Source organism: Nomascus leucogenys, chromosome 3 (assembly GCF_006542625.1).
Source record: "Nomascus leucogenys isolate Asia chromosome 3, Asia_NLE_v1, whole genome shotgun sequence".
NCBI classification, from domain to species: domain Eukaryota; kingdom Metazoa; phylum Chordata; class Mammalia; order Primates; family Hylobatidae; genus Nomascus; species Nomascus leucogenys.
This window is the reverse complement of record NC_044383.1, coordinates 7,002,211-7,029,934: the sequence shown is the minus strand read 5'-3', so window position 1 is coordinate 7,029,934 and position 27,724 is coordinate 7,002,211. Positions and strand designations below refer to the sequence as shown.

At 44.0% G+C, this 27,724-nt stretch overlaps 1 protein-coding gene across 4 annotated transcripts in view; it reads right to left on the bottom strand.

Annotated features, from left to right (window-relative positions):
* Positions 1 to 27,724, bottom strand: part of C3H10orf90 (chromosome 3 C10orf90 homolog) — a 253,220-nt gene that overhangs the window by 69,436 nt on the left and 156,060 nt on the right. For all 4 annotated transcript variants that reach the window (XM_003277783.4, XM_030805470.1, XM_012505627.2 and 1 more), the window contains 2 exons: positions 21,528 to 21,619; positions 12,013 to 13,141 (listed from right to left, as the gene is read on the bottom strand). In XM_003277783.4, the coding sequence (XP_003277831.2) occupies positions 12,013 to 13,141; positions 21,528 to 21,619 (1,221 nt within the window). The remainder of the gene's footprint in view (positions 1 to 12,012; positions 13,142 to 21,527; positions 21,620 to 27,724) is intronic.

Here is a 27,724-nt window from a genome sequence, read left to right as displayed (position 1 = left end):
GAGTTTTTGTAATGACAATATCCAATACTTGTGCATGCTTAAGAAAGCTGATATGTATGTACAGATAGTGCCACTTGGAGTGTTATTTGGAAATCTAGATTAAAAAGTCTTAAATTTGTACCTGCTCTTTGACCAGAAGTTCTAGAAATCTGGCTTCAGAAAATCACATAAAATGCTCACATTTTTCTCTAAAGACATTTATCAACACATTGCTATAAAAATGTAAAATGGAAACAATCTATTTAATAAGGTTTTTAAAAAGCAGTTTAAATAAAGCTATACAATGGAAGCCCATGTGGCCACTAAACGATTAATAGGAAGTTTGTTCGACAAGTACTGGAACTTCAAAATCCATTGTTGAGAAAAGTAAGCCTTCGAAAACAGTACGTATTTTGCATAATCCCCCTTTTTTGTTGAAAAATATAAAAAGGAAACGAAACAAAACAAAGAAAAAGAAAAGCTTGTTGCATTTATGAGAGATTCCAAGTAATCTGTCTGGGACAATCTACTGAAATGTTAACCGTGATGTTCTCTCTGGGCAGTAGGATTACGGTTGATTTTCCACTTTCCTCTTTTTGCTTATTTATATTTTAAGTTTTATAATACACGTTTTACTTTTTTTTTTTTTTTTTTTTTTTGAGACAGTGTCTCACTCTGTCACCTAGGCTAGAGTGCAGTGGCATGATCTCGGCTCACTGCAACCTCTGCCTCCCAGGTTCATACGATTCATCTGCCTCAGCCTCCCAAGTAGCTGGGATTACAGGTGCCCACCACCACGCCTAATTTTTGTATTTTTATTAGAGAAGGAGTTTTGCCATGTTGTCCAGCCTGGTCTCGAACTTCTGACCTCAGGTGATCTGCCCACCTCGGCCTCACAAAGTGCTGGGATTACAGGAGTGAGCAACCATGCACGGCCGTGTTTTGCTTTTTCAATAAGAAAAAATGAAGAATTAGAAAATCAAATGAAATGAAGAAGAAACTGATTCCATTTAAATTCCTTTCTAAGCAACATTTCAGTGAATGATGCTAGACCTGGAAAGAAAGCACAGTTACCAGCTGCACCAACAGCCGTGGTAGGCTTTGAGGCCACGAAGTTCATGAAGGTTTTGACAGTGAATTCCGTCAGCGTAAATTCTCCGTGACGTCTAGCATGCTATATCTTCCAAATGTACAACACTGTGACATTCAATGGACCACCCTTCCCCAGCTCCGCTGGCTGGGGTCTGATGCTCCACTGTTCGCAGCTTTTTTGGCTATAATTTCAGAACTGCAGTGGTCCACGTGCTCTTACATGCAGAAAGATATTTATGAAGGTTCAGGAGAGGATGTCAGAGAAACTCAAAGTCATTTGTTCACTATCTACAGAGGCCATGGGATCAAAAATGCCTAAATATGACCCACCCATATACAAAAATGGATAAGCCTCTATTTTCTTAAAACACCAGGGCCGTTCATCTGCTGAATAAACACCAAAGACTTTCATATCCCACCTGAAGATTGAGTAGATTTTAAGTAAAACTACATAAGTTTCCCTTTATTTCAGCAAACTTATATACTTATAAATGGGAAAGGTAGGACAAAGCCAGGAGTGAGGTTTGCACACCAATATCACTGTGAGAGCTCACACATTTGCAAGAGATGGGCCTCAAGGTTGACTCTGAATTTTAACACACAACAAAGCACACATTCGTTGCCCCATGGGTCAAATGCTCTGAGAAAGAAAAACTAGAGTTGTTCAGAGGATGCACGACTCTGGAAAAAAGAAAGAATTTAGATTTTTTTTTCCTGTGGGGTGCACATAAATAGCATTGTCTAATAACATGAATGAGACACAGGCTCAGTGCAGGCTCTGCACCACACCAAAGGACACAGAAAACCAGCGCTGTTCTGCAAGAGACTGCCATGATGCGGTCCTTGCATGCAAATGTTTCACTCAACTGAGGAAATGGTTAAGAAAAACTTTAACTTCCGATTCTATAGACAACAGCCATCTAATGGACTGGTCGATATACTTCTCATCTGTGTGACCTTTGCAGTTCCTACAAGGGCACTTATTTCAAGAATTGGATTAGGCAAGAGTAGGCATTTGAGGAACAGCTTCTAATCCTAAGTGACAAAGTTTGTGTTCCCTACAAAGAGGACACCTGTCCTGTGCACCTGCCCTTCAGGCCCTCACAGGGACATTAACCTTGAAGAACTTCCCCATTACCCATGAATAGCTGAGAATCAAGATACACTATAGAATGGACCTGCTTAAACTATGTTATCAAAGTAGTTTGTTGTTAAATGCGGGAATATTTTTCATATTGCTGTCAGAGGTTACCCTGACACTCACTGTTAGTCATGTATAGACGGTTGCTCTGCAGTGTCCTAATTTAATCCTGATTTATCCCCCAAACAGAGCTCTTAACCAGGGAGGCACTGACTGAGACATGTTCATTGCAGCATTGGATGAGTGTGTTTCCATTGGGTGCAGTGGCTCACGCCTCTGATCCCAGCACTTTGGGAGGCCAAGATGGGTGGATCACTTGAAGCCAGGAGTGAGTGTGTTTTGAAAAAGTACCCCACCCATGTCTGATGCACCTCTCTGGTTAAGAACATCTTTTTCACACTCTCTGATAAAACCCTTGTACCACTTAAGGTCAGTAGAATGCTCCAAACATAGACTGCAGTACTTTATTTGCAGTAATGCCTTCATGGGGCTATGACCTTGCAGGGGAAATAAAAGAACATCTGATAGCAATATGAAAAATATTTCTGCATTTAACAACAAACTACTTTGACAACATAGTTTAAGAAGAATTAATGGGCTGGCTCTACCATCTTTATTTATTTCTTTGTTCACCAAAATTAGCTATTATTGATGAAAAGAAAATCACATTTTACAGAAAGATATGGACTTTGCTTTAAGATTATTAGGAAAAGAGAAAAACTCACCAAGTCAAAGGAATGAAACACGTCATCTATTTCTCACATTTTTTGCTCTATTTTCCAGGGTCATCTGTATCTAGAATACTTTTTCTTTCAGAACTCATCATGCTACTACCACTGCCTTTTTCCAAGATCCCTTCTAAATTGACTTCCTGTGGACAGCTTGGATGATACTGAAGACTAATGATAATTACAAAATGGTTTGAGTCCCCACTATGAGCCCAACTGCTTGGCACTCTTTACGTAAATTACCTTGTAAAGGACAAGCAAGCAACTGGCGGAGTATAAATGGAGCTTCAGATGAGCCACATTCCCAAGCCCGTGGTGCTTATTCTAGGTTACCCTGTTACTCACTGTTACTCATGTATAGACAGTTGCTCTGCAATGTCCCTAATTTAAAAGATCAGCCCATTACCTGGTCAGCCTGCTTCAGGCTTTGAATCCATTTCTCTTAATCTATTCCTGGCAAACCTGAGTAAATGGCCCATTAATAATGACTCTCTCCTAAACAGTGTAGGGACACCCCCTATTCATATAACTGAAAGAGTTACTCAGAAAAAAAGAAAAAACAAAGCCATTCTTGCCACGAAGCTAGCTGGGATGGCTGACATGAGCAAACTTTAGATACCATATGGACTCTTGGGAATGATCTGGAAACCATGTTTATGATGAGGAGGAAAATGACACAATCTCATCAAGACTTATCAAGAGATAAATAAAACATTCTTAGAAACCTTCAAAATATTTTTGCAACATTGCTTATATATTTTCTCTTCTTTAACATGAAATTTGACCACATGAAGGACAATAAAGTTGTTCCTTGACAATACTTGACTATTCTTACTGAGTTCCTAAAGGGAAACAATATTTTGAGACATTTCCCCCGCCACCCTCCACTTCAATTTCAAACCAAGTGGGGATTCTAGTTTTCACTTTACTTTTCACAATCTACCTCTTGGTGGTGAATCTTTCATCGCTCCTCACCCTTTCCTTGCCAGAGAGGTTTTGAATATGGGGATGGGGAAAGATAGTTTGAGGAAGGAAACACATCGAGCACTTAAGGGGCCCTGACATAAGCATGGGCTTTGTTGGGTCATCAACACAACCTGTCCTCCACCCAGACCACAGGTCCAGGACACCCACTCTGTGAGCCATTTTTCCCTGGCTTTCTATGAGCCTTTGCTCCCTGGCTCTCTACTGGGTAAGATGAGGTCGATGCCAATGACTCAGTTGAATCCTGCCGTCCAGGAATGTGCAGTGCGCAAGTATAACAATGACCTCTACGAAATAGCAAACGCATCTTATTAAAAGGCTGCTACCTGCATAGCAAGGAGACCAGGTCTGAGTTATGTGTCAGCATCGCAGAACCAGAGAAGGGCCCAGTGTCTGGTATCACAACTGACACAATCAATGTCAAGTGAGCGAGGGGAGGCTGTCTGGGTGCTATCAGGAGGTGCCAGGGCCCTGCCCACTGAATCACAATGAGCAGCACAGGAGCACCTGTTCTTGCTGCTGATGGGAAAGGTGGCAGGCAAGCTGGAGGCCAAGGTTGAATTGCAGTGGGCACCTGCTCTTATGGGACAGGAAGAGAGTCAGAGCGAGACAGGATGGTATTGGTCAGAAAAGGTGAAGAGTAAACAATGCAAGGAGGCCAACAGCTCTTCCCTTTGACTCTGAGCATCGCTCCTTCACCATGGTCTAAGAATCGACCTGAGAAGCAGGCTTATCTGACAGCTCCTGTGGCAGAAAACCATAGGCCCCAAAAATGTATAAATTAACAAACAAGGAGAGAAGAATTCAAAAGATGATCTTGCCCACCTCTCTTATTCCACAGATGGAAAAAACAGAGACCTCGCAGGCAAGTGACCTGCCCAAAGTCACCCCAGAGGGTCTGCCCTGGAGCAGAGGGGTCACACATTTCTTCAGAAAAGGCCCAGATAGTATGTTAGGCTTTGTGAGCCATAAGGTCTCTGTCCCAACTACTCAACTTTGCTGTTGCAGTATGAAAGCAGCCACAGAACAATACATAAATAAATTGGCATGGCTATTTTCAATACAACTATTTACAAAAACAGGCAGCAAGCTGGACTTTGCCTCCTGGTGGTTTGCTCATGCCTGCCATAGAGCTGCTGCTAAATACCAGGGGCTGAGTTCTTGTCCATTCATCACTCTCTGGTTTACTTGTTGTTAACAATGAAACAAAACACAAAAACTCATTCTGCTCAACTCTTCTGGCTTCCCTAAAGATAAGAAAAGACCACCATAGATTGTTTACCTGGTTCTCAACCGTGCACCCACTTCATTAGGAAGAACTGTGTAGCTGTGGTGTGAATGTCCAGCAGCCAGCAGCAGAAAAGCTTTGCGTCTAGTGGTGGAAACTCTGCAGGGTAGAGGCGGCCCCAGAAAACCTGGAGGGGTTAGGCACACCCGCAGGCCCTTGGATTCAGCATGGGACCGCCAAACCATCTGATCCATTGGCAAACCTTGTTGATTTGCCTTGAACACATAGCCCCAGAATCTGACCACTTCTCAATACCTTCACTACTGCCACCCTTTCCAAGTCACTGCTCCCACTCCTGGACAATTGTCCAATATATATTTGCTGAATGAACAAACATCAAGAGTGAGAGAGTGGAATTCTGCACTAGCCTCCTCATACGGGTGCTAAGGTCTGTAGCGCTCACCACCACCCCCTGCCCCAGGTCTAACCTAGCAAGATCCTTGACTTGTTTCAGAGCATTATGGAGTCACAGAGTGGAAAACACAGACTGAATGGCAGAATGGCTAGCTGTAATGGACACTGTATTACACTCCTCAGATCTCCCTTCAGGAAAGAAGAGCTTCTTTCCCCAGCTGCTGGAAGTCCTGTAAGAAGAGTGCCCTCAGCGGCGATCCACCCTATAGGAATTGGCTGACTGAAGAGAGCTGCCTCACCCAAGGTCACATACCTTCCTGGGGAATATAAGGGCCCAGCCCCCTTAGGGCAACTCAGAGTAAGCTTGAAGGGCCATCCCAGATTCAGAGTTCCCTAAGTGGCTGGCAAAGGCCTTGCTTATGACTGCACCACAGAACACCTTCTCCCTCTGCCCAGTCCTACTTCCCTTCCTGGATGTCATATCCCAGAACACTCCCCAGTAAATGCCCTACCCATTCATCTCCACCTCAGAGTCTGATTTCTAGAGAATCCAACATGTAATACTGGGGAACAAAGTAAAGTTTACCTTGGGGGATGGATTTATTTGAATACTAGACCAGAAGTCAGTAAATTACAGACTGCAGGCGAAATCTGGCCCACTGCTTGTTAGTGTAGATAAAGTTTTATTGGCAACAGCCACACTTACATATTTATGCATTGTTGATGGCTGATTTTGCACTACAACAGCAAGTTGTCTCCTGCTGTGCCCTTCTCAGTGACAGCCCCAGACAGAGCAGTTAAGATGGTGGTGACTCAATGGCAGGACCTATCTCCACTGCCACTGTCAAAGGTGGTATCTGAACACTGTTGTTAGTTGAGTAGTTGCTACAGAAACCATATGGCCCGCAAAGCCAAACACATTTTCAATCTGGCCCTTCGCAAACAAAAGGGAAAAAGAAAAGTTTGCTGATCCCAATTCTAGATCATTAAAGAAAAAAAATCACATTTGTAAAATATCTTCTGGTCCCTCTAGTAAAAAAGTCCTCATGGGATGAGAGTGGGAGTCTAATGCAGGCTTCTCCCCTACAGGTAGGCTTGGCTTCTTGTGTGTACATGGTTTATTATCTGCCCTTGAGTGGCGTAAGTGAGATAAACCTCACTCGCTATTAACACGGCAGACCATACCATCTAAGTGCGAGTAGGCACAGTGCTCATTTGGAGACCTGGCAGGGATTTCTGCCTTCCAGTCATCCACATCTTTATTCACTAGTGATGCTAAACTCCACTGACGACATCTCAGACCAATGCCACCAAACCTGTGCACTGACTGAGGGAGTTGCAACACGGGCCCACCATAGAATGCGAACGCAAATAGGCATGGACAGTGTATTCACTAGTCTCTTCTTCAGTAGCATCTACCATCATCAGAAGATTTTGCTCCCTCTACTTGGATATCTCAGAAATGGTGAAAAGCTTCAGATTTAAGCCACAGATGCACAATAAAATTGGCAGTAAGAAATGTGTCTAAGTCAATAGTGAGTGAGGCATGCACATCCGGTGAGGTGGGAACCATTTGAATCAGCATTATAAATTTCACAGACCACCACAAAGAACTGGATTTCAGGCTGAGGAGGATTTCTGAGCCAATACATTTTAACCGCATAAAATGATATGGCTTATTACATTTTTTCATAAATTAACTTGCAGTTCACTCTCCTAATAGTCTATCGGGGTAACTGGCAACCAAATACTAGTATTACTCCAGATGTTCATAAGCAGCCTTCAGATACCACCTTTGATAGTGGCAGTGGAGGTGGGGCCTGCCGTTGAGTCACCACCATCTTAATTGCCCTGCCTGGGGCTGTCACTGAGAAGGGAACAGCAGGAGACGAGTACACAGCTCTAGCACCAGTTGGCCACGTGGACTTGGGCAAATCATTTAATCTTCAAGCCTCATTTGTGTTGTGTGAAAAATAAAGATAATGATACTCTTTACAGATGGTTGAATGATTCAAAATAATGGATGCAGCCCAGGGTCTGGCACCTAGGACTTCTACAACATATGTTGTGGTTATGAATAAGATGAAGATGATGATGGTGGTGATGGCAAGAATGGGGATTAAATTTTTTTATGATAGATGCGAAGATTTGCCCAATGCCCACCTACATGGTGCTATCCGAATGCTTACCAAGAGTAGAGATGTAAAGACAAAATATGCAGGGACCGAGGAGATGAGCAAAGAGAGAACCAATTCCTTAACATTCAGCCCGAGACGAGAGCAGGTGCTCACGCGTCTATTGGAATGCTATGTCTCAGTAGACACAGCTATTTGAATTGCATGATGTGCTTGTGTCTCATTTTTCCTCATCTTATCTTTTGGGTGCATATCCTGCAGGCTCATTCATGAATACAATTTGTAGAACTTTCTGTCCAACGACCTAACGACTAGAACTAAAATTGCTTTGCCTCTGTTTGTAGAATCGCCCAGGCTGTACCCACCAAGCAGCTGAATGTCAGTAAGCCAGCCAACAGAAGATCCTGCTCATGAGGTATTTTGGAATCCTTCAGGTAAAAAGAATCAGATTTAGTAACTATGAAGTATGAAGACTGCTAATAGCATGTGTAACCACAGGAGGCTGTCAAGAATGTCTCAGATAGGATTCCAGTTTCAGACAGGAAAATATAAACAGTTCCTCTGAGTTTTAATGAGCACTGCTGCAGTCTGAAAGCTCTTGCATTCAGGCTAAAAGGCTTTGTCGAATCTGAAGGTCAGCAAGCTCACGCTCCAAACATTGTGCGGATTGTGTAAGGACAGCCTGTGGCCATTAGAGTGAATGAGCTGTGCTGGTAAATTTCAGGCCAGAATTCTACAGCATGGACAGATGTGCTTTCTTTTCAGCTGAGAAGAAATAGAGTCCACTGGAAATTAGTTTCTGAGTGAGGGAGCACACAGCCAGGGGTTCACGTGTAGGTGAGGGTGTGCATTTGTAGGCATCCGAGGCAAGTGCCCCGCAGCACACCCCAGGGCTCTGTGGCTTTGGACTTTGTGACTGAAGGGTCCAGAATCCCACGGAGCCTCTTTTCTTTGTAGAGTCCACCTTAGGCAAATAGAGCTGAAATTTTAAGTTTGATGGGACCTCGAAAAACACCCAATCTACCTCCTGCTCTAGTTACCCAGATGAGGAGTTCAGAGAGTATCACTCCTCCACATTCACTGAGCTAGAAATAATAGATCAGCAACTCTGCAAAAAGCTGTTCCAAATGTGGTCTATATGTACACCGTGGACTACTACTAAGCCATTAGAAGGAATGAAATCATGTCTTTTGCAGCAACTTGGTTGAAGCTGGAGGCTATGATTCTAAGTGAAGTAACATAGCAGTGGAAAGCCAAAAACCGTATGTTCTCATAAGTGGGAGCTAAGCTATGAGTACGCAAAGGCATACAGAGTGACATGATGGACTTCAGAGACCCGGAAAGGGGAGGGTGAGAGGTGGGCCTAGGGATAAACACACACACACACACACACACAAACCACATATACACCACACACACACACCATACACACACACACCACACAACCACACACACACACCACACAACCACACACACACACCACACACACACACCACACACACAGACACACACCATACACACACACACCACACAACCACACACACACACCACACACACACACCATACACACACACACCACGAAACCACACACACACACACCACACACACAAACCACACAAACCACATATACACCACACACACACACCATACACACACACACCACACAACCACACACACACACCACACACACACACCACACACACACACCATACACACACACCACACAACCACACACACACACCACACACACACACACCATACACACACACACCACACAACCACACACACACACACCATACACATACACACACAAACCACACAAACCACATATACACCACACAGACACACCATACACACACACACACCACGAAACCACACACACACACCACACACACACACACACAAACCACATATACACCACACACACACACCATACACACACACACACCACGAAACCACACACACACACACCACACACACACACAAACCACATATACACCACACACACACCATACACACACACACACCACGAAACCACACACACACACACCACACACACACACACACAAACCACACAAACCACATATACACCACACACACACCATACACACACACACACACCACGAAACCACACACACACCCCACACACACACGCATACCACACACACACCACACACACACACACAAACCACACAAACCACATATACACCACACACACACACCATACACACACACACCACGAAACCACACACACACACACCACACACACACACACAAACCACACAAACCACATATACACCACACACACACACCATACACACACACACACACCACACACACACGCATACCGCACACACACCACACACACACACACACAAACCACACAAACCACATATACACCACACACACACACCATACACACACACACACCACAAAACCACACACACACACACCACACACACACGCACACCACACACACACCACACACACACACACACACACAGGTGCAATATACACTACTTGGGTGACAGGTGCCCTAAAATCTCAGAATTCACTACTGTAAAACTCATCCATGTAACCAAAAACCACTTGTACCCCCAAAGCTACTGAAATTTTAAAAAAAGTATTCAAGACTCCTCTGGTGTCTGTGACTATCTCTTTCCTCAAACGGTAGAATGAAGCCTCATGGCTTAAAGCCACTGAAACGCTCCACATGTGAATCTTTGGGATCTGTGCTTTTTCTGGGGGATGTTGGCCTGTAGGATGTAGAATAAATTTATACTATTTGCCTAAGATAATCCCTTAGAGGAGTAGTCATTTCACAAAATCACAATCAAAAATCTTCTCTGCACCACCAAAGCCAAAAAGTAAGTTGTGTGAAAAACACACAACCACACTCTTGCTGCCCCCCTCTGAGATGAGTGTACGAGTGTTTGAGATCTGGCTCTCATTATTGATGAAGAGCCTTTGGTGAAAAGTACTATAAATCCAAATTATTATTTCACACCATGAAACGTGGTTTAAAAATGAGGATGTGCTTTAACTGGGGTAACATACAACAATGCAGTGGTGTATTTCTGGAATCATCATCAATAAGGAAGACGAAGTGCTTAGCTTGAGCAATCTCTTTAAATACTAAAGTGGGATTTATCTTTGGAACACTGATAGCTGCCTATGTTGTCCTTCTTGTAATAAGTCTGTAAGACATGCATTTCAATGGTTTAATCAATCTGAAAGCCATGCCAAAATTGCCTTAAAAATCTCTGAGCATTCAATATATATATACTTGTTAAAATTAATTACATCATTTAACATTTCTATACACATTATAACTTTAAATGTTTTACAGTCATTTTTACTAATAAAGCTTTAATGAACAAAAGTTGTACCGTAAAATTATTATGCATATTCTGCATTTTCAATTGTATATACTAATATCTTTAAATACTTTTTTCCAAATAGAAAATCAGTAATTCATAAACCAGAGCCTCTTGCAGAAAGTAAAGTGGAAAGTCAGAAGTTTACACAGAGAAAGAAATCTGGCCTCTTTCTTCCATAAAATGCCTGCTTTCCTCTTTTGATTTCCCAAGAAAGGTGCAGAGTTCTCAGGGCAGCCCACCTTGGGAATTCTGCCCAGCCCTGGAAATGGCAGAAACAGCAACAAATCCTGGCCATGATGCCCCAGAAGACAAAACCAGGGGGACAGAAAATTGCTGCTGCTGCTGCTACTATTTGGCACACAGAGTCCCTGACTTGCCTAATTTAGAAAATGTCCTATAATTACTATACACGCACACACACACACATTCACATACACACAGTCACACATAAACACTCCATTATGAAGCTTTGCAGTCTAGCTTTTATATCGATGAGGTTAACTTGAAAAGTAGAAAGTACAGAAATCTGGACACTTCTAAATATGCAGATGTTTGGCGAGAGAGATGAAACATCTGGGGGCAAATGGCATTTCATTCTTCTCACCCTCTTTTGGAACGCAATTTGGGCATGTTGTAAATTAACTTTCTTTGGAGGCCATCATTTCCTTCTCGTTACATACGGTCTGGAACTATTGGGAACAAGAATTTGACAGAAGGCCTCTTACAATCTACAAAAGTCTCAACTAAAAAAAATCTATCCAATCAGACATCGATGCCGAGCTATCAGTTGTCAACTATGAGCAGAGCAGATCATTGCAAGTCTAGTGAGAAACGCCTCTTAGAATAAGTTTTGTGTAAGAAATTCACTCAACAGCCACCTTGCTAGGACATTTACACAGGCCACCCTCCTGCAGATGGACGCACCACTCACCTGCGCTGTAACTCCAGCCAGGAATGTGAATGGACAGTTGGTTGGCATGACTGCTGGCATGACAATGAGTTGCATGGTCCTTTTCTCCTTTTCTTGCAGTGACGTGGTTAGCTCCCACATTTGCCAATTCTGTGTTTTCCAATGGAAAAGAACCACTCCAAGGACAAGCGCCGGTCCCCGAATGCACCCGCCCCAACGATGGGGTTTCCTTCAAGTGACTTTCTTGTAAACCTAGGTTCCAGCGCTGGCCTACGAGGTCCTGGTCTCCCTCCACGAGCTCCTGCTTCAGGGCTCCGCTTATTGGCTCTCTGTTCACTAGGCCATCTACTCCATCTGCTGTTAATCTGTGGGAACTACAATTGAGGTTGAGCGACAGGACCGATCTGTGCATTTTGGGGCTGGCAATTTGAGGTGGCTCAATGGGGACGGAGAGAGACTTGTCTACGTAATAGATTGAATTTGGACACCGCTGAGACACTCTGAGGTGGACACAGGAACTGAACACCAGCGGGCTCTTTCCTGACAGTGGGGTGTCTGGAGAAAAACTGGTCTCTTTGTCATCCGCATGGGTGACCCAGTACTTGCGTCTCTCACACAACCCTGTGTGGGCCTCGGGAACCTTCAGCCGCACCACGGAGCTGTTTCTGGAGAACTCTGTGCAGGCAAAAGATCTCTGATGCCAACCTGGATGGGCGCCATTGGCCAGAGCCGGGGGCGCCTGGAACGGTGTGTCCTCAGCCCTGCACTTGGGGCACAGAGAGTCCCCAACAGTCCCCCACACCAGGGCGCTGGCTGGGGGGCCCACGCGTCTGGCCGTGATGGTGATGGATGCAAACCCTCTGCGGGGGCCCCCACAGGGGCTCTCCTCTTTGGGCGGCAGCTCTGTCTCAGGTCCTCGCTCATCTGACGATGCTGGGATTCCTAATCTGCCCGGAAGTAGCGCAAATGCTCTGTGAATGTTGACTCCGCTGCAGTTAGCCAGAGATTGCTTGGCGTGATGTGCATGAGACTGAGCAATCGCACATGGTAGGGGCAAGGAGACTCTGTTTTCTCTTGACTTATTCTCATCAATCATCTGGGAGATGACTATGGATGAAATCATTTTTGTGTTTTGTGATGCCAGGGTCTCCTGCAAATAGAAAAAGATCCCGATTATTCAAGCAGTCAATTGAAACACAGACAGTAAACTCTCTTTCAAGGACCACCAGGATGCCGGAGCACTGGGTTCATAACACTCAGATGTCGTGTCCAAGGCTTTTTACTGCACACCTGATGCTCACAGATGGCAGGAAGGGCAGGAAAACTAGATGTTTATGACAAGTTACCCGTTCTGGAAACATTGGCCTGAGTCATGAATTGGTTTTCTCTGCTGGGCGTCTATTCTTAATTTATCTAATGATGTGTCAATGGGGATCATCTAATTCTGATAACCACCTCCGCCAAGCCCAGGAACCCCCGAATACAGGCTTATATTCTCAATGGAGAGGAAAGACAGAATTCTGGAGGTGGCTGGAACTTAGGGCCACAGGTTCATGTGGGAGATCAGTCAGTAGTCCTGAAAGGAAACAGCAACGGTGGTTACCAGGAGCCCCCTCCCTACCTTGGTCCTTTGGAGTCCTCCATATTTGCCGGTTTAGACTCTAATTCAGTTGCTCCCTGCTGCTTGGCATCATGGAAGTCAAGGTCCAGAGGGCAAAACAATAGAAATCAAATGCCCAGGAGGGCGTGGTGGCTCACACCTGTAATCCCAGCACTTTGGGAGGCTGAGGTGGGCGGATCACGAGGTCGTGAGTTTGAGACCAGCCTGACCAACATGGAGAAACCCCGTCTCTACTAAAAATACAGAATTAGCCAGGCATGGCGGCACATGCCTGTAATCCCAGCTACTCGGGAGGCTGAGGCAGGAGAATTGCTTGAACCCAGGTGGCGGAAGTTGCGGTGAGCCACGATTGTGCCATTGCACTCCAGCCTAGGCACCAAGTGCAAAACTTCATCTCTCTCATACACACAAACATTAAAAAAAAAAAAAAAAATCAAATGCCCACGTTTGCCCAGACCAACACTATGACAATCAGTTTATTTCACTTATCAGAATTGGGGGACGGGGACACTGGACCAAGGCACACGTAGCTTTGCTGCATTTCAATGATCAGTTGTATGAGTTTTTGTCCAGTATTTTTAAATGACCAAGGTGTTTCATTTTTTCCAATCAGCAGATTGTTTGTCCTAACAGTAAATTGCTCATGTGTCCAAAAGAGTGTGCTATGATTTTTAACAAAGCATCTAACCAGGTCTATACTCATTTATTTCTATTATGGTTATGTATGAAGCACTACAAAATATGACGTGGAAGATGGACTACACCCCAGCACTTAGTGAAGGCTAACAGGGTCCTGGCCCCCGTTTAGACGTTCATTATGGTGCATGCTTACAATGAATCCTTGCCTAGAGCTGCACAGGATCTGGAATAATATATGTAACCACTAAGCTCCCACTGCTTGCAGAGAATCTTTGCTTTGGGGGCCTGAGGGCATAACTGGATGCCCAACAATTGCCACAGCAGCTCCCAAATCCCAACATGCAGAGAATGGCCTGGGATGTTACAACTGCAAGCTCCCCAGGCCCCAGAGATTGAGTCTGTAGGTTGTGGGTAGCACCCAGGCATCTGCATTTCAACTGCATTTCAAGTGATTCTGATGTAGGTGATCTGGGTCACATACTTTGAGAAACACAGACAAGTCATGAGAAGAAGCTGCTGGTCTTCTCAAGACAACACATTTTGGAGAGGAAGGGCCTGTGTGTGTTGGAAGCAGGGTATTTGCTCATTCCAAAATGTGACAGCAAGCACAGTAGCATTTTTATTTTCTTCAGGGCAGGACTAATATTTACTGACTCAAATAATTGCATGTTCCCCAATAGCTGGACATTTGGCATGGCAAGTCCACATGGCTGCAGGAGGGCCAGTGTGTGTGTGTGTGTGTGTGTGTGTGTGTGATCTTAGCCACCTGAGGGGCTTTGTGTCCTCAGAGTCAGGCATAGGAAGATGGTTGGCTTGTTTTCATGACAATCTCCATCACATTATATGTGGGGTTTTTTTTAAAAAGATACATGGGGCCAGGCGTGGTGGCTCATGCCTGTAATCCCAGCACTTTGGGAGGCCAAGGCGAGTGGATCAAGAGGTCAGGAGATTAAGACAATCCTGGCTAACATGGTGAAACCCCGTCTCTACTAAAAATACAGAAAATTAGCTGGGCGTGGTGGCGGGCACCTGTAGTCCCAGCTACTAAGGAGGCTGAGGCAGAAGAATGGTGTGAACCCAAGAGGCTGAGAGGCGGAGCTTGCAGTGAGCCATGATCGCGCCACTGCACTCCAGCCTGGGTGACAGAGCAAGACTCCATCTCAAAAAAAAAAAAAAAAAAAAAAAGATACATGGGGAATTGCACATTCAAATACCCAGAGATGAGCAAAAAAGAAGAAATAGACAGGAGAGTCGTTTTAAAATTTACTTCATTTAAAAATAAATAAAAATATCTATGGCTACTTTTTTCCAAAAAAAAAAAAAAAATGGTCAGTGCAGTAGCACTGAGTCATGAAAGGGGACTCTCAGCCCTCTCTTTTAGCTCAACGGCTACCTCACACTTCCCGATCATATCATGCATCGCTTCCTTGAGGCTAAGGCTGCTGGAAGTCCTGTTAGGTGGGGCTTCCTCTCCAGCAGTTGTCAGCCCAGGGTTCATCAGTCAGCTGGGAACTCGTCCAAACCCTAATGCCCAGGCCTCATTCCCAAATAATTATATTAGAATTCCTGGGCACGGAGGCCCAGGCATCAGTGTTCTTAGAGCTTCCAGTGAGATTCCAGCCTGTAGCCCCAACACTTCTGCGGCACCCTGAATCCCTTCCCCTTGTAGCACTTTTTATGGATGTAGTTTACATACAAGAAAAACTGAAATGTACCTGCTGCCTATTTCACTTGGTACACAGTCCCTCCCATTTTAGTTAAATTTAGTTCTGATCATAATTGTTCTTGTGTATCCTATGAGGAGTACAATCATACCCAGTAGGAGCTCCTTTGACACTGCTCTTTGAAGAAAAAAAAAAGACCCACTTTGGAAACTGCAGTATAGGTCTTATTTTATAGGGCAGTGTTTCCCAAAGTTTGCGCCAGGGACTGCCTGCATAGAAACCACCTAGAGTGAATGAGTGAGAGAGAGAGAGAGAGTGTGTGTGCGTGTGTGTGTGTGTGTGTGTGTGTGTGTGTGTGTGTTGGTGGGGAGGACATGTTAAAAATGCAGATTTCTAGACCTCTCCTTCCTTGGGCCTAGGTTGCTCAGGATCTATGGGGATAAAGCCTAGAATTTGTATCTTTCACCAGCTCCCAGGTGATTCTTCTGCATGGATATGGTGGGAAAGATGCCGGCCTAGGACTCAGGCCACCTGGGGTCTAGCGTGAGCCGGGACTCCCATACTGGCTACAGGACCTTGGACAGGGCCTTTGGCTGCCACAGCTGCTAAGCAAGGAGAAAACAGGGGCGGTTCTCGGGCAGGGGCCTCCAGGCTTCCTCGTACTGTGGTCTCCAGTATCAAGAGAGTACCTGCTCTTCAGGCTCAGGACACCATGACACCCATGAGCTTGGCATCAACGAGGGGTGTGTTGCTGGGAATGAGTGAATGTCATCTAACCCTGGAACAACAGGGATTGGAAATATCTGACTCTGGCTACATGTCTGGACTAAGCCCTGAAGCCACAACCAGAGCCCAGGGCTGTGCATGCTGAGGGATGCCCCCAGGCCGTGCTGAGTGGCTGCAGGCCTGTACGTCCCTCCAGAAGGACCTAGAAGCCCAGAGGACGGGATAAGGAATTAGCCATCATTTCATTAAGTGGGGCCTGGCAAATGTGACCATGATTTTTGACTCTATCAGTTGTGAATGGATGAGGGAAGAGCAATCATGAACGGCATGAACTTGAACTTATTTCTGAAGCCCTGGAATCACTCAGGATGTCAAGGTGACACTGCTCCTGAGGGACAAATACTGATGAATGCCAAGTTCCAAAGAAAAATCGATTTGCCCTCTCAAAATACCAATGTGTGATGTAATTCTCCAGTACTCTTCCCGTGACCCAGCAGAAACGAGTGGATATCTGACATAATCCAACCAACAAAGAAGTGAGGGGTGTTCACATCAAAGTGATACCATATTTCAGTGGAATTTACAATGGAATGCATTTGAGTTTACCTGAATGACATAAATAGAAATGACTCATTGTATATCCAATACATTGAAATTTTGCTGATAGAAATGTAGAAGTCATGTAATTTTTTAGGTGTGATTCTATTACTCATACATGCAGTCACGGTCAAACTCTTTAACTGTATGTTCCACATATTTATCTGGGCATCTAATACGAGCCAAGTGCTGCATTTTCCCAGTGTATAGTTTCAGCTTTGAGAAAAAGTCCCCAAACAACAAACTGGGAGATATTGAAAAGGAAACACTGGAGGACTCTTTGCTCTTTAAGACACAGGACACTCTTGTATGGGAAGTTCTTTGTATTAAACCCTAGTCTCTTCGTGAGACCCATTAAATGATTGAAGATAAGGTCCAACCTCTTAAAAATCTATATAAGTTTGCCAGGGCTACCATAGCACCAAAGTACCACACACTGTGTGACTTAAACAACTGGACTAATTTTCTCAGTTCTAGGAGCTGGAAGTCTGAGATTAAAGTGTCACAGGGCTGGTTTCTTCTGAGGCCACTCCTTGGCTTATAGACGGCCATTTTCTTCCTGCATCTTCACATAGTCCTCCCTCTGTCCTCTGTTCCATGTCTGGGTCCTAATCTTTTCTTCTTATAAAGACACTAGATTGGATTAGGACCCACCCTGATGACCTCACTTAACCTTAATCACTTCTTTAAAGGCCCTATCTCCCAATGCAGTCACATTCTGAGAAAGTAGAGGATAGGACTTCAATATATAAATTTAGTGGGGGTTGGGGGGACGTGATTCAGCCTCTAACACATCACTTTGTGTTGCATCCCTCTTCTGGGTCTCAGAAACCAAGAAGGGGATGAGATGGGGGGTTATTCAATGTTCCTAAGTCAGCCAACTACTTTTAAAACTGAGCAAATTTTCTCTAGAAAGTAATTACATCTTTTACACCAAATATCTTCTCAAATTAAGCTGTTTCAGGGTGACATTCCATCCTCCTTTCTACTGGGTTAACGAAACATGTCTTTACAAAGAGATTTCTTTCATCTAAAATAAAATTAACTGCCATCAGATTTGATTTAAAAGGAGCATGAAAATCATCTCATATTTACGGTAGAACATTCGCGTTGGAGAGAGGTCAGATGAGTGGCTGGGTTTTGTGTCTTGCTTTGGTGAACCATCCATTTCCTGACCAGCACCACACAACACATTTTTTTTACTTTTTCTTTCTCATAGATGCTGCTTTAAGATATTGATTTCTCTTAAATGTTTCAAAGATGATTTTGTAGTGCTGGTAACTGCTTTCATAGTTTTATGCTTTTATTGACTGTTTTTAACTTTATATTTATGCCTTGAGGTATTTCTAAGAAGGGCATAATTTCATAAATTGAAGCCAGAAAGAGTCAAGTAGCAGATGATCAGAGGAATCGGCTCTTAAGCCACTGGAGAGATGATGCCTCCATTCCTGTAGCAATTTATTTCTCCAAAGAATAAGGCTCTCCTCCCATCTCTACCTTGAAACCTGAATTTTTCCCCATTGCTGCTCTGCAGCCTGTGCTGTACTCGCCCAACGATTCTTTGACTGCAGCTTCCCACAGAAGACTCCTCATTTGCTGCAAACCTGCCTTCCTCCATTGAGTTGATCTGGAGCCATGGTCACTAGATAATCTGTCAGCCTAGGGGCATTTCATCTTGCATGGAAGCGCATTTTCCAATGTATGAACTTGCTCTGGTATGTAGCAACAGGGGAAGACAGTTTAAAGACAAATGGAAAAATCTGAGCTTTTCTCACTCTCCATCATGAAACTTTTGCCTTTCCATGCAGTTACTAAAAACAAAGAACTCAATGCAGTGTGATGTAGAGCAGTGAGAAGCCAGAAAGAATCTATTCTTCCCCGATTTTTAAATTAAGATACACATAACATTTACTATCTTAGCCATTTTTAAGTGTACAACTTAGTGGTATTAAGTGCATTCATAATGTTGTACCACCATCACCATTACCACTATCCATTTCAAGAGCTCTTTTTGTCTTGTAAAACTGAAACTCTATACCCAGTAAATACTAACTTCCCAGTCCCTTTTCCCCATTCTCTGACAACCACCAAGAATCACTGTTTTTTTTTTAAAGGGGGAGTGGGTAAGTAAATTGTGACTGCACAACTGCATCTTATATTCTGCAGAAATTAAAAATACAAATTATAAATAATTTAAATGACATGAAGAATTGCTTATGATGGGATATTATAAGAGAATAATATAAGAGAGCTACAAAAGTTAATATGCATCACAGTCTTATGTTAAAATGCTGGGGAAAATAGAGGAAAATGTACAGATAAATATTTTCTTATTTATATGTTTCTGTATTTTCCCATTTCTGCATGGGGTTGCTATTACTTTTATTAAGAGGAAAATTTTAAAAATTTCTTAAAGAAGAGAACTCTGTTCTATATTTACTCCTTTTAAATAATCATTTGGCAGAAAAGGTGACTTCCCATCATTGCTACAGCTTGAATGCATTTTGGAAGGAAAAGTGATCAATCTCGTTGGGCCCTGGAGGAGAGGCGGAGACTTACGGCAGCCACAGTCACAGGGCAGCAGGGCAGTCCCTGGGGTGTTTCATCATCTTATGGCAGGCCTTCTAGTGCATGCCCAGGGACAAGCTCTAAACGTTCCAAGTTAAGAGGGAAATTTGAGTCACCTACTGACCAAATTAGATGATCCAGATGATTCCAGAGCAGGTGGTCAGAAGGTATAATTTCCAGAATTGTTGAATTCTGTCACAGATAATGACCAAGCATGAGAGCGAAAGGGGAGAGAGAGAGAGAGAGAGAGAGAGAGAGAGAGAGAGAGAGAGAGAGGAGTGTGTGTGTGTGTGTGTGTATGTTACAGGGATCCAGCCACATAGCCGCAAACATAGACATCAACATTAGTGACTAAACTCTGATTAATTTTTGACATCAATAGGAAAATGCTGAAATTTGCCAGCTCAATGTGAAAAACAGGTGACAAATATCCTCAGTTGATATCTTTCTTAAAAAAGAGTAGCGGTGGAGCTCAGCAGAATCACCCCCATGCCCTTCTCTGACTCAATCTCTCTCCTCCTAACTGGCCTCTCCACCCAAGGACAGCTCTTAGTGATCCATTGCTCTTCCCATTCATTTTCCTCCCCAGACCCAGGGCTCTGATTCCTGCTTCGAGGGAGCAAATTAATTATAGCCATGCATCTTTACATCTTGAGACAGTGAGCTTGGTGCTTTCACATAGAAAGGGCTTTAAATATTGATGAGTAAATCTCAGGACCCCAAATAACTTCCTTTCTCCATCTTGTGGGATTTCAGGCCCGGAGTCTCTGAAGGAAATGTTGAGCTTTATTAAATACAGAGCTAAATCAAAGTAATAACTAACACAAGCGTTTTGGGTAAAAAAATATGTTAATAGGTATCTTTGCTACTTTAATCTGTTATGAGAGATTGATTCTTATAATTCCACTCTCTCTTAGAACTACAAAAAAATTGGCGGCAGAACCTCCATCTTTGACAGACACGCAGATGCCTTGTAAACTGTAACATCTCGGATGGTTTTTTAAGGTGAGAAAGTCCATACTGTAAATCTTGTTAACTCAAAAGAGACTTCCACCATGACAATCCTTTAGAGCAAGCTAAGAACAAAAGCTCCAGAGCCAGGCAGGTTATACGAGCTGTGAGATTTGGGGCAAGTCACCTACTGAAGCTGTAGTTTTCTCATTTTTAGGTATTAATATAAGAGCAGTACCTGTCTTGTGGGGCTATGGGAAGGATTAACTGAATCAGTCGATTAGTCAGAGGCTGGTGTATGATACACTGAGGATATTAACCACTGTGCACCAAGCTCTTTTGTTCCCTATGATCTGAAATATTTCATTTTATAAATATGACCTCTAATTTTCCTCCCTATTCAGACCACTGACACTTTTTGCAGTTCTAACAACCTATACCAGCTTGTTAGATTTCAGAGTACCTCTTTCTCATCTTCAAAATGCTGTATGGCATAATTCTCCCTCTCTTTCTATCTCTCTCTCTAGCAGATAAATTTTAGTTTAAAGTTGGGAGCAATTGCCATATTCTAAGATGCAGCAAGCTTACAAATTGTTGCTGAAGATGATAAAAGAATAATTAAATCTATAGCATGGCTAGATTGTTTACTACATTAATTCAATTTTGACTAAATAAAATAAAATGTAATCACATCACAAGTAGGCCAGTGATTATGTTTTATAGATGGGTGCATTTTGCTGACTATTCTAGAAGTTAGAAATGTATGTTACCTTGGTGAAGTCAGATTTCGCCTCTGTGACATCAGACTGGAGATTTTTAAGGGCAATTTGATCTCTTCTACTGTGGTAGTTGTCCCGTAATCCTAGGCAAAAGGAGATAATATTGCTACTTTTTAGTATATAAAAGGATAAAATGGAATATATAACTCTACTGTAAAATTTAATGTCACCTACTCACATATTCTATCAGCCAATAGTAAAGCCAGGATAGTCTAACCATGACAAAACCTTGTACATTTCTCTTATTCCATCCCCTCCATTTAACCTCTCTGGGTTCATTATTAGTTTATTCATCTGCAAGATTTCTTCTTCCATATGATCGTTTGTTTCCCTTAGACTCAGTCACAATTGCATAATTTTAGCCCTATCATATTCACCAGTGTCCCAAGTTTATACTCAGCAGAAGACAGACTCACATCTATAGATTTCCCAACATCACTAGAGCTAAGAATGGGTGAAATACAAAACTGATCTTCATTCAGCTTCTTAATGCAACCATTATTGGAGGGGTCACGGATGACTCAGAAACTGATATGAACACTGTTTTAGACCCTCTGAGGATAATTTAGTGATCATATAATGAGACACTCTATGTAAAATCCCCCACATGTGCCTCTCTGTGAGTATCTGCCACAAAGATAGCTAAGAATATTGTCAGGTCCAACTGGATGGAGCAGTAGACCAAGAACTGGAGAACCGGGATTCTAGTCCTGGATCCCCCAACCACTGGCTTAATAGCAGTGGACATGTCTGTGGATCTGCTCTGCCTGAATTCCTCATCCACCAAACCTGCCCTGAGTACCTCACGGAGTCCTGGGCAGACGCTTTCTCTTAGATGCAAGCCAGCAGTACTACAAAGTCTACCCAGGGCTTACACAGCCTTACGCTACAGACCCTCAGCAGCCACAGCACTGCCCTACCCCCACCCGCCCCATCTCTAAAAGTGACCTTCGTCAAGTCGCTAATGTAGAAACATGAACCAAACACAGGGAAATGGTATGAACGTGGAAATAGGAAGCAAGTCCAGGAAGAGGTCCATTTTCTGCAGCCCAGGGTAACCACTCTGCCTCTGCAATGGAAATACTCTAGGGAAGGTGATTTTTCAAGGGGCTGTAATAAATGGCTCCCCAACTGCTAGTGCAGGTGATGAGAAAGAAGAGATTTATGAAAGCAGCTCCTTAAACTAGAGTCCTGCCTTTATCAACTCATCAAAAAGGTTTATGAACAATTTAGATACACAGTCACGCACTGCATGACAACCTTTCGGTCAATGAAGGACTGCATATATGACAGTGGTCCAATAAGATTATAATGGAGCTGAAAAATTCTTATCACCTACTGATGCTGTAGCCATCAGAACGTTGTAGCATAATTGTTTGTTTAAATAAAAGTAGTGCAGCCTAAGTGTGCAGTGCTCATAGTCTACAGCAGTAGACAATACTGTCCTAGGCCTCCCCATTCACTCACCACTCACTCACTCATCCAGATCAACTTCCAGTCCGGCAAGCTCCATTCACAGGAATTGTCCTATAGAGGTAGGCCATTTTCTGTCTTTTAGCCTGTATTTTTACTGTATACTGTTTATGTTCAGATATGTTTAGATATACAAATACTTACCATTGTGTTACAATTGCCTGCAGTATTCAGCACCGTCACACACTATACACTTTTCCAGCCCAGGAGCAATAGGCCATACCATACGGCCTAGGTGCATAGGAGGCTACACCATCTAGGTTTGTACATTCTACAAGGTTTACACACCAACAAAATCCTCCAGCTACATTTCTCAGAACATATCCCCATCCTGAAGCACTGCATGACTGTAACTGAAAGCATTTTATGAGGAAGATAATGTGCTCTAATATTTTCAAGTTTGGCAGATTTGCAAAAGGGTCAAGACATGGTTCGAGGGAATTTCAAGGGCCACCACTGACCTGTCCAGAGCCTGGCTATGTCTCATCTTGTCCTTGGCTGACAGTGAGCGCCATCAGCTCTAATTCAGATGTGGGGCCGTGCCTCCATCTATGACTGCTATTGAGTGACAGAGACAGTTATCCAAGATGATGTGCACAGATTACTTTTCGTGAAGCACAGATATAAGAGCTGAAAGGTCTTTTGGATTCCTGCACAGAGGTGATGCATCATGATAAACTGACAATAAAGCTGATGAAGACAGAACTCACCTGCTCTGGTCATGTGGCATCACGTGTGGTTAAGAACTTTGGAGTCAGCACGGGCTGAGGCTAGACAGGTCTGGGCCTGCATCCTGCTTGGCCCCAGGCCGACCTACAGTGGATGGGCTGTGTACCCTCTCTGAGTTTCTTTTTTATAAAATGCATGCAATAACACCTCCTGCAAAAATGCTGCCTTGCAATCCATGCACTGAGGATACTGTATGGAAAGCATTTGGGCAGGGTGGGGTGTGGAGTTAATGTTTGATAAATGACACCAGTTATGATTGGCAATGAGCAGGATCAAGGCAGCCCTCCCCAAGACCCAGCTGGTTGCTATCACTGTGGCATCAGTGGTCAGGAAGCTACTGGAATCACACCACAGAGTCCTAGCACCTGAATCCCAGATCTCATTACTCATGTGGCTTTGAACAAGTTATTCAGCATCCTTTGGTTCCTCACCATGAGATGAAGACAATGAGGGTATCTACTTCAGAGAGTTACTGAAAGAAATTAAATGACATAACCAGCCCTTAGTGCAATGCTCAGAACATAACAACTTGCAGTAAACACTAGCTTTGGGGAGATGCCTCGTCTCCAGCAGGGAGGTGGAGGGAGTGCCATGATCAGATACACAAAGGCTGAGCATGAGCTGCCTGTGGCTGCTGCGACAAATGACCACAGATCCAGGGCTTACACAACACACATGTGGTATTCTCCAGTTCTAGAGGTCAGAAGTCCAACCTGGCCTCACTGGGCTAAAATCAAGGTGGTGGCAGGGCTGGGTTCCTTTCTGAAAGCTCTAGGGGAGAATTCTCTTCCTTGCCTTTTTCAGCTTGTAGAGACTACTGGCATTCCTTGGCTCGCAGCCCTGCATCACTCAAACTTCTGCTTCCAATATCACATCTCCTTATCTGACTCTGACCCTTCTTCCTCCCTCTTGTGAGGACCCTTGGATTGGATTGGGCCTACCTGGAAAATCCAGGCTACACTCCCCATCTCAAGGTTATTAACTAAATCTCATTTGCCCAGTCCCTTTGGCCAAGGCAACACATTTATAAGTTCCAGGGATTAAGACATGAACATCTCTGGGGGTGGAGGGGACATTATTCTGCCCACCACAGACTAGCTGGGGCAATGGAGGTAGATGTATTGGACGTAATGTAGGGCCTTTAAAATAATGAATATAAAGTCTATATAGCAACATGAGAAAGTGCTTACAATGCTATGTTCATCAAAAAAAGGAAAAAGCCTATGAACCACATGACTGCAACATTTAAAAAGTGTGTGTAGGAATCTAAAAAAATAGTAAAGTTGTAACTGCATCAAGAAATTGTCCTGGTTAAAGAAACGGGCAGAGGGTGTGCAGGCCCTGAACACAGCAGCATACACACTAAACAGGGCTTTGTCTCTAACTTAACTTCATTGATTCCCATGCCCCTATCTGTGAATTTAGAATATGCATTCGAGACTGTCTGAGTCCTGCCCTTTGCTGGAGAACTGCCCCATACCCCAGCTGTTGGGAGAGTGACTGACAATGGCTCATAGCTTCACTCTGAGAATGACCCTCCACTCTGAAGCACGGCCCAGGATGACTCTTAGGAATACAAAGGTTGGGGGCCAGGTGCGGTGGCTCACGCCTGTAATCCCAGCACTTTGGGAGGCCGAGGCAGGTGGATCATGAGGTCAAGAGATTGAGACCAGCCTGGCCAACATGGTGAAACCCCGTCTCTACTAAAAATACAAAAATTAGCTAGGCGTGATGGTGCGCACCTGTATTCCCAGCTACTCAGGAGACTGAGGCAGGAGAATCGCTTGAACCCAGGAGGTGCAGGTTATAGTGAGCTGAGATTGTGCCATCACACTCCAGGCTGGCAACACAGTGAGACTCTGTCTCAAAAAAAAAAAAAAAAAAAAAAAGGGAATACAAAGGTTGGGACAACTCTGCCTTTGATGCTCCAGAGCAAAAACCAAAGACCTGACTTCATCTGAGATGACATCCTTGCTTGGCTCTTTCCCGTTCCTTATCAGGTTTCCCTCACTCTTCTGTGTTTTTTCCCTGAAGAGCAGCCCAGCCCCACTGCCCTCAATCCCTGCCTCAGGATCTGCCTCTTGGAAACCTGACCCGAGACAGGGTCCTACCCTGCATTGCTGTTCAACAGAAAGGGCTCCCAAAATGTGGCCCCCAGACCAGCAGCATCCACACGATGGGGGCACTTGTTAGAAATTCACATTCTTATGTCTCACCTACTGACCTGCAGACCTAGCAAATGAGGAGTTTTGCAGAGGCTCAGCCCTGTGCTTTAGCAAGCATTCCAGGACATTTGGCATAGCTCAAGTCCAGCAGTGCTTGTTGATCTAAGACAACTTAAGGCATCTTTTACAGATGGTGAGTCTGAAGCCCCAGAAGAGAATAATAATGCTTTGATTCAAAAACCACTCCATGACTTTTAGAAAAACCACACCTAGTCTGTGGGCATGGGAATCTCAATGAGGCTTTTCACCAATGGTTTCAATTCAATTAAACCATCATAGAAAAAACAAAACAAAACCCATCATGAGAGCCAGCACGCTTTTATTATGAAAGTAATTAAAAACCAGCTCAATTAACCACCCAAAGTTATTGCTGGTTTATGACTCACTTGTGTTTGCTGCCCAGCACGCCGGCCCTCTGTGCCCAGGGAGTGTGTGTGCTCACTAGTAGGTGCCAAGAGCTCTTCTCTCCTAAGATGACTGGAAAGATTGCACCTGCTGCTGTCTCCATCAGCCTGAACCACACATCCAAAACCATTCCCCACTTTCAGCCTCTTCCCAGAGACTACAACCACCATGACTGAACACACCGCAAGGCCCTGAGTCAAGTACTTCCAGAATCCTGGTTTTCTGCCTGGAGGGCGGTGTGTGTTTCAGCAACGGAATCCAACTGAGCAGGAATTTAGGCAGTGCTCAGGGTGTGTGGGGCCCTGAGCTGAGAGATAAAGGTAGGAGAGATGCTCTCTTTTTCTAGCAACTCTAAGAGAAAGTCACGGCTTTGCTGTCCCCGGCCTTGATAAGCCGTGGACAGAGCCCTTCCAGCAGAGGGAACAAGGAAAAGTTGGTGGGAGGGAGGACACACTTGACATGGCCTTGTCAGATGGGGTTGGGTTTAGACAAAGGTGAACGGAGTGGAGAGGGATGGTGGCATAGCCCAAGCCACAGTCAAAGGGAAAGGCAGAAATGGCTTAAGATAAAGTATGAAAGCAGAAAAATCCAGCCTATTTGGAGAATAGCAAGTAGAATATTGGGTGAAGCATAGAATATGGTTAAAAATTATGTCCAATTCCAATCTGTTGCCCAATACCGCTTGGCTTATCTCTACAAAAGTAGCAGACAAGCACCATCACTAATTGCCTCGTGAATCGATCCACCCAAGAAATGTGCAAATGGCAAATGCCCAGAGGCCTTCAGTCTGTTTAATAATTACACTTACTCTCCTACCTACATCATCAGCGTCAGAGGCAGGGAAGGAGCACTCAAATTCTTACCTCTTGGATTTTTAAATGCCTTCTCTTATTTCTAGTCTTATGGAAGTCAAGGTTTATTCTGAATTTTCACCATCCTTTTAACAATACTCCTTGTTAATATTTTAAAACAGAAGTTTCTCAGAGAGAATCACTTTTCAGCTTTAAATTCAGCTAATCATCTCGGTGTGATTTGACGCTATTGACCACCCAGTTTCTCTGGGAAGTCTTCCTTTCTTTGACTTCTGGTCTCCTGTCTTTTTCCTCTTGGCTACTGTGTCTTACTTTCTTTGGGGGGTTTTCTCCTTGACATTTCTCTGTCCTGCCTTTGTGCCCTCTTCCAAAACCTGAGGGACCAATCCGGCCCAGGAGAGGCCAGATTCCCTCCGTGAGCCCCGCCTCAGAGCCAGCTGCCTCCAAGTCACCTCAAACAGCTTTTGCAAAAGGAAACCAAGCCCCTTCATGGTTCTCCATCCCTTCTTCCTCCTGTGTCATCGCCTTGGCCAGTGGTTGAGCA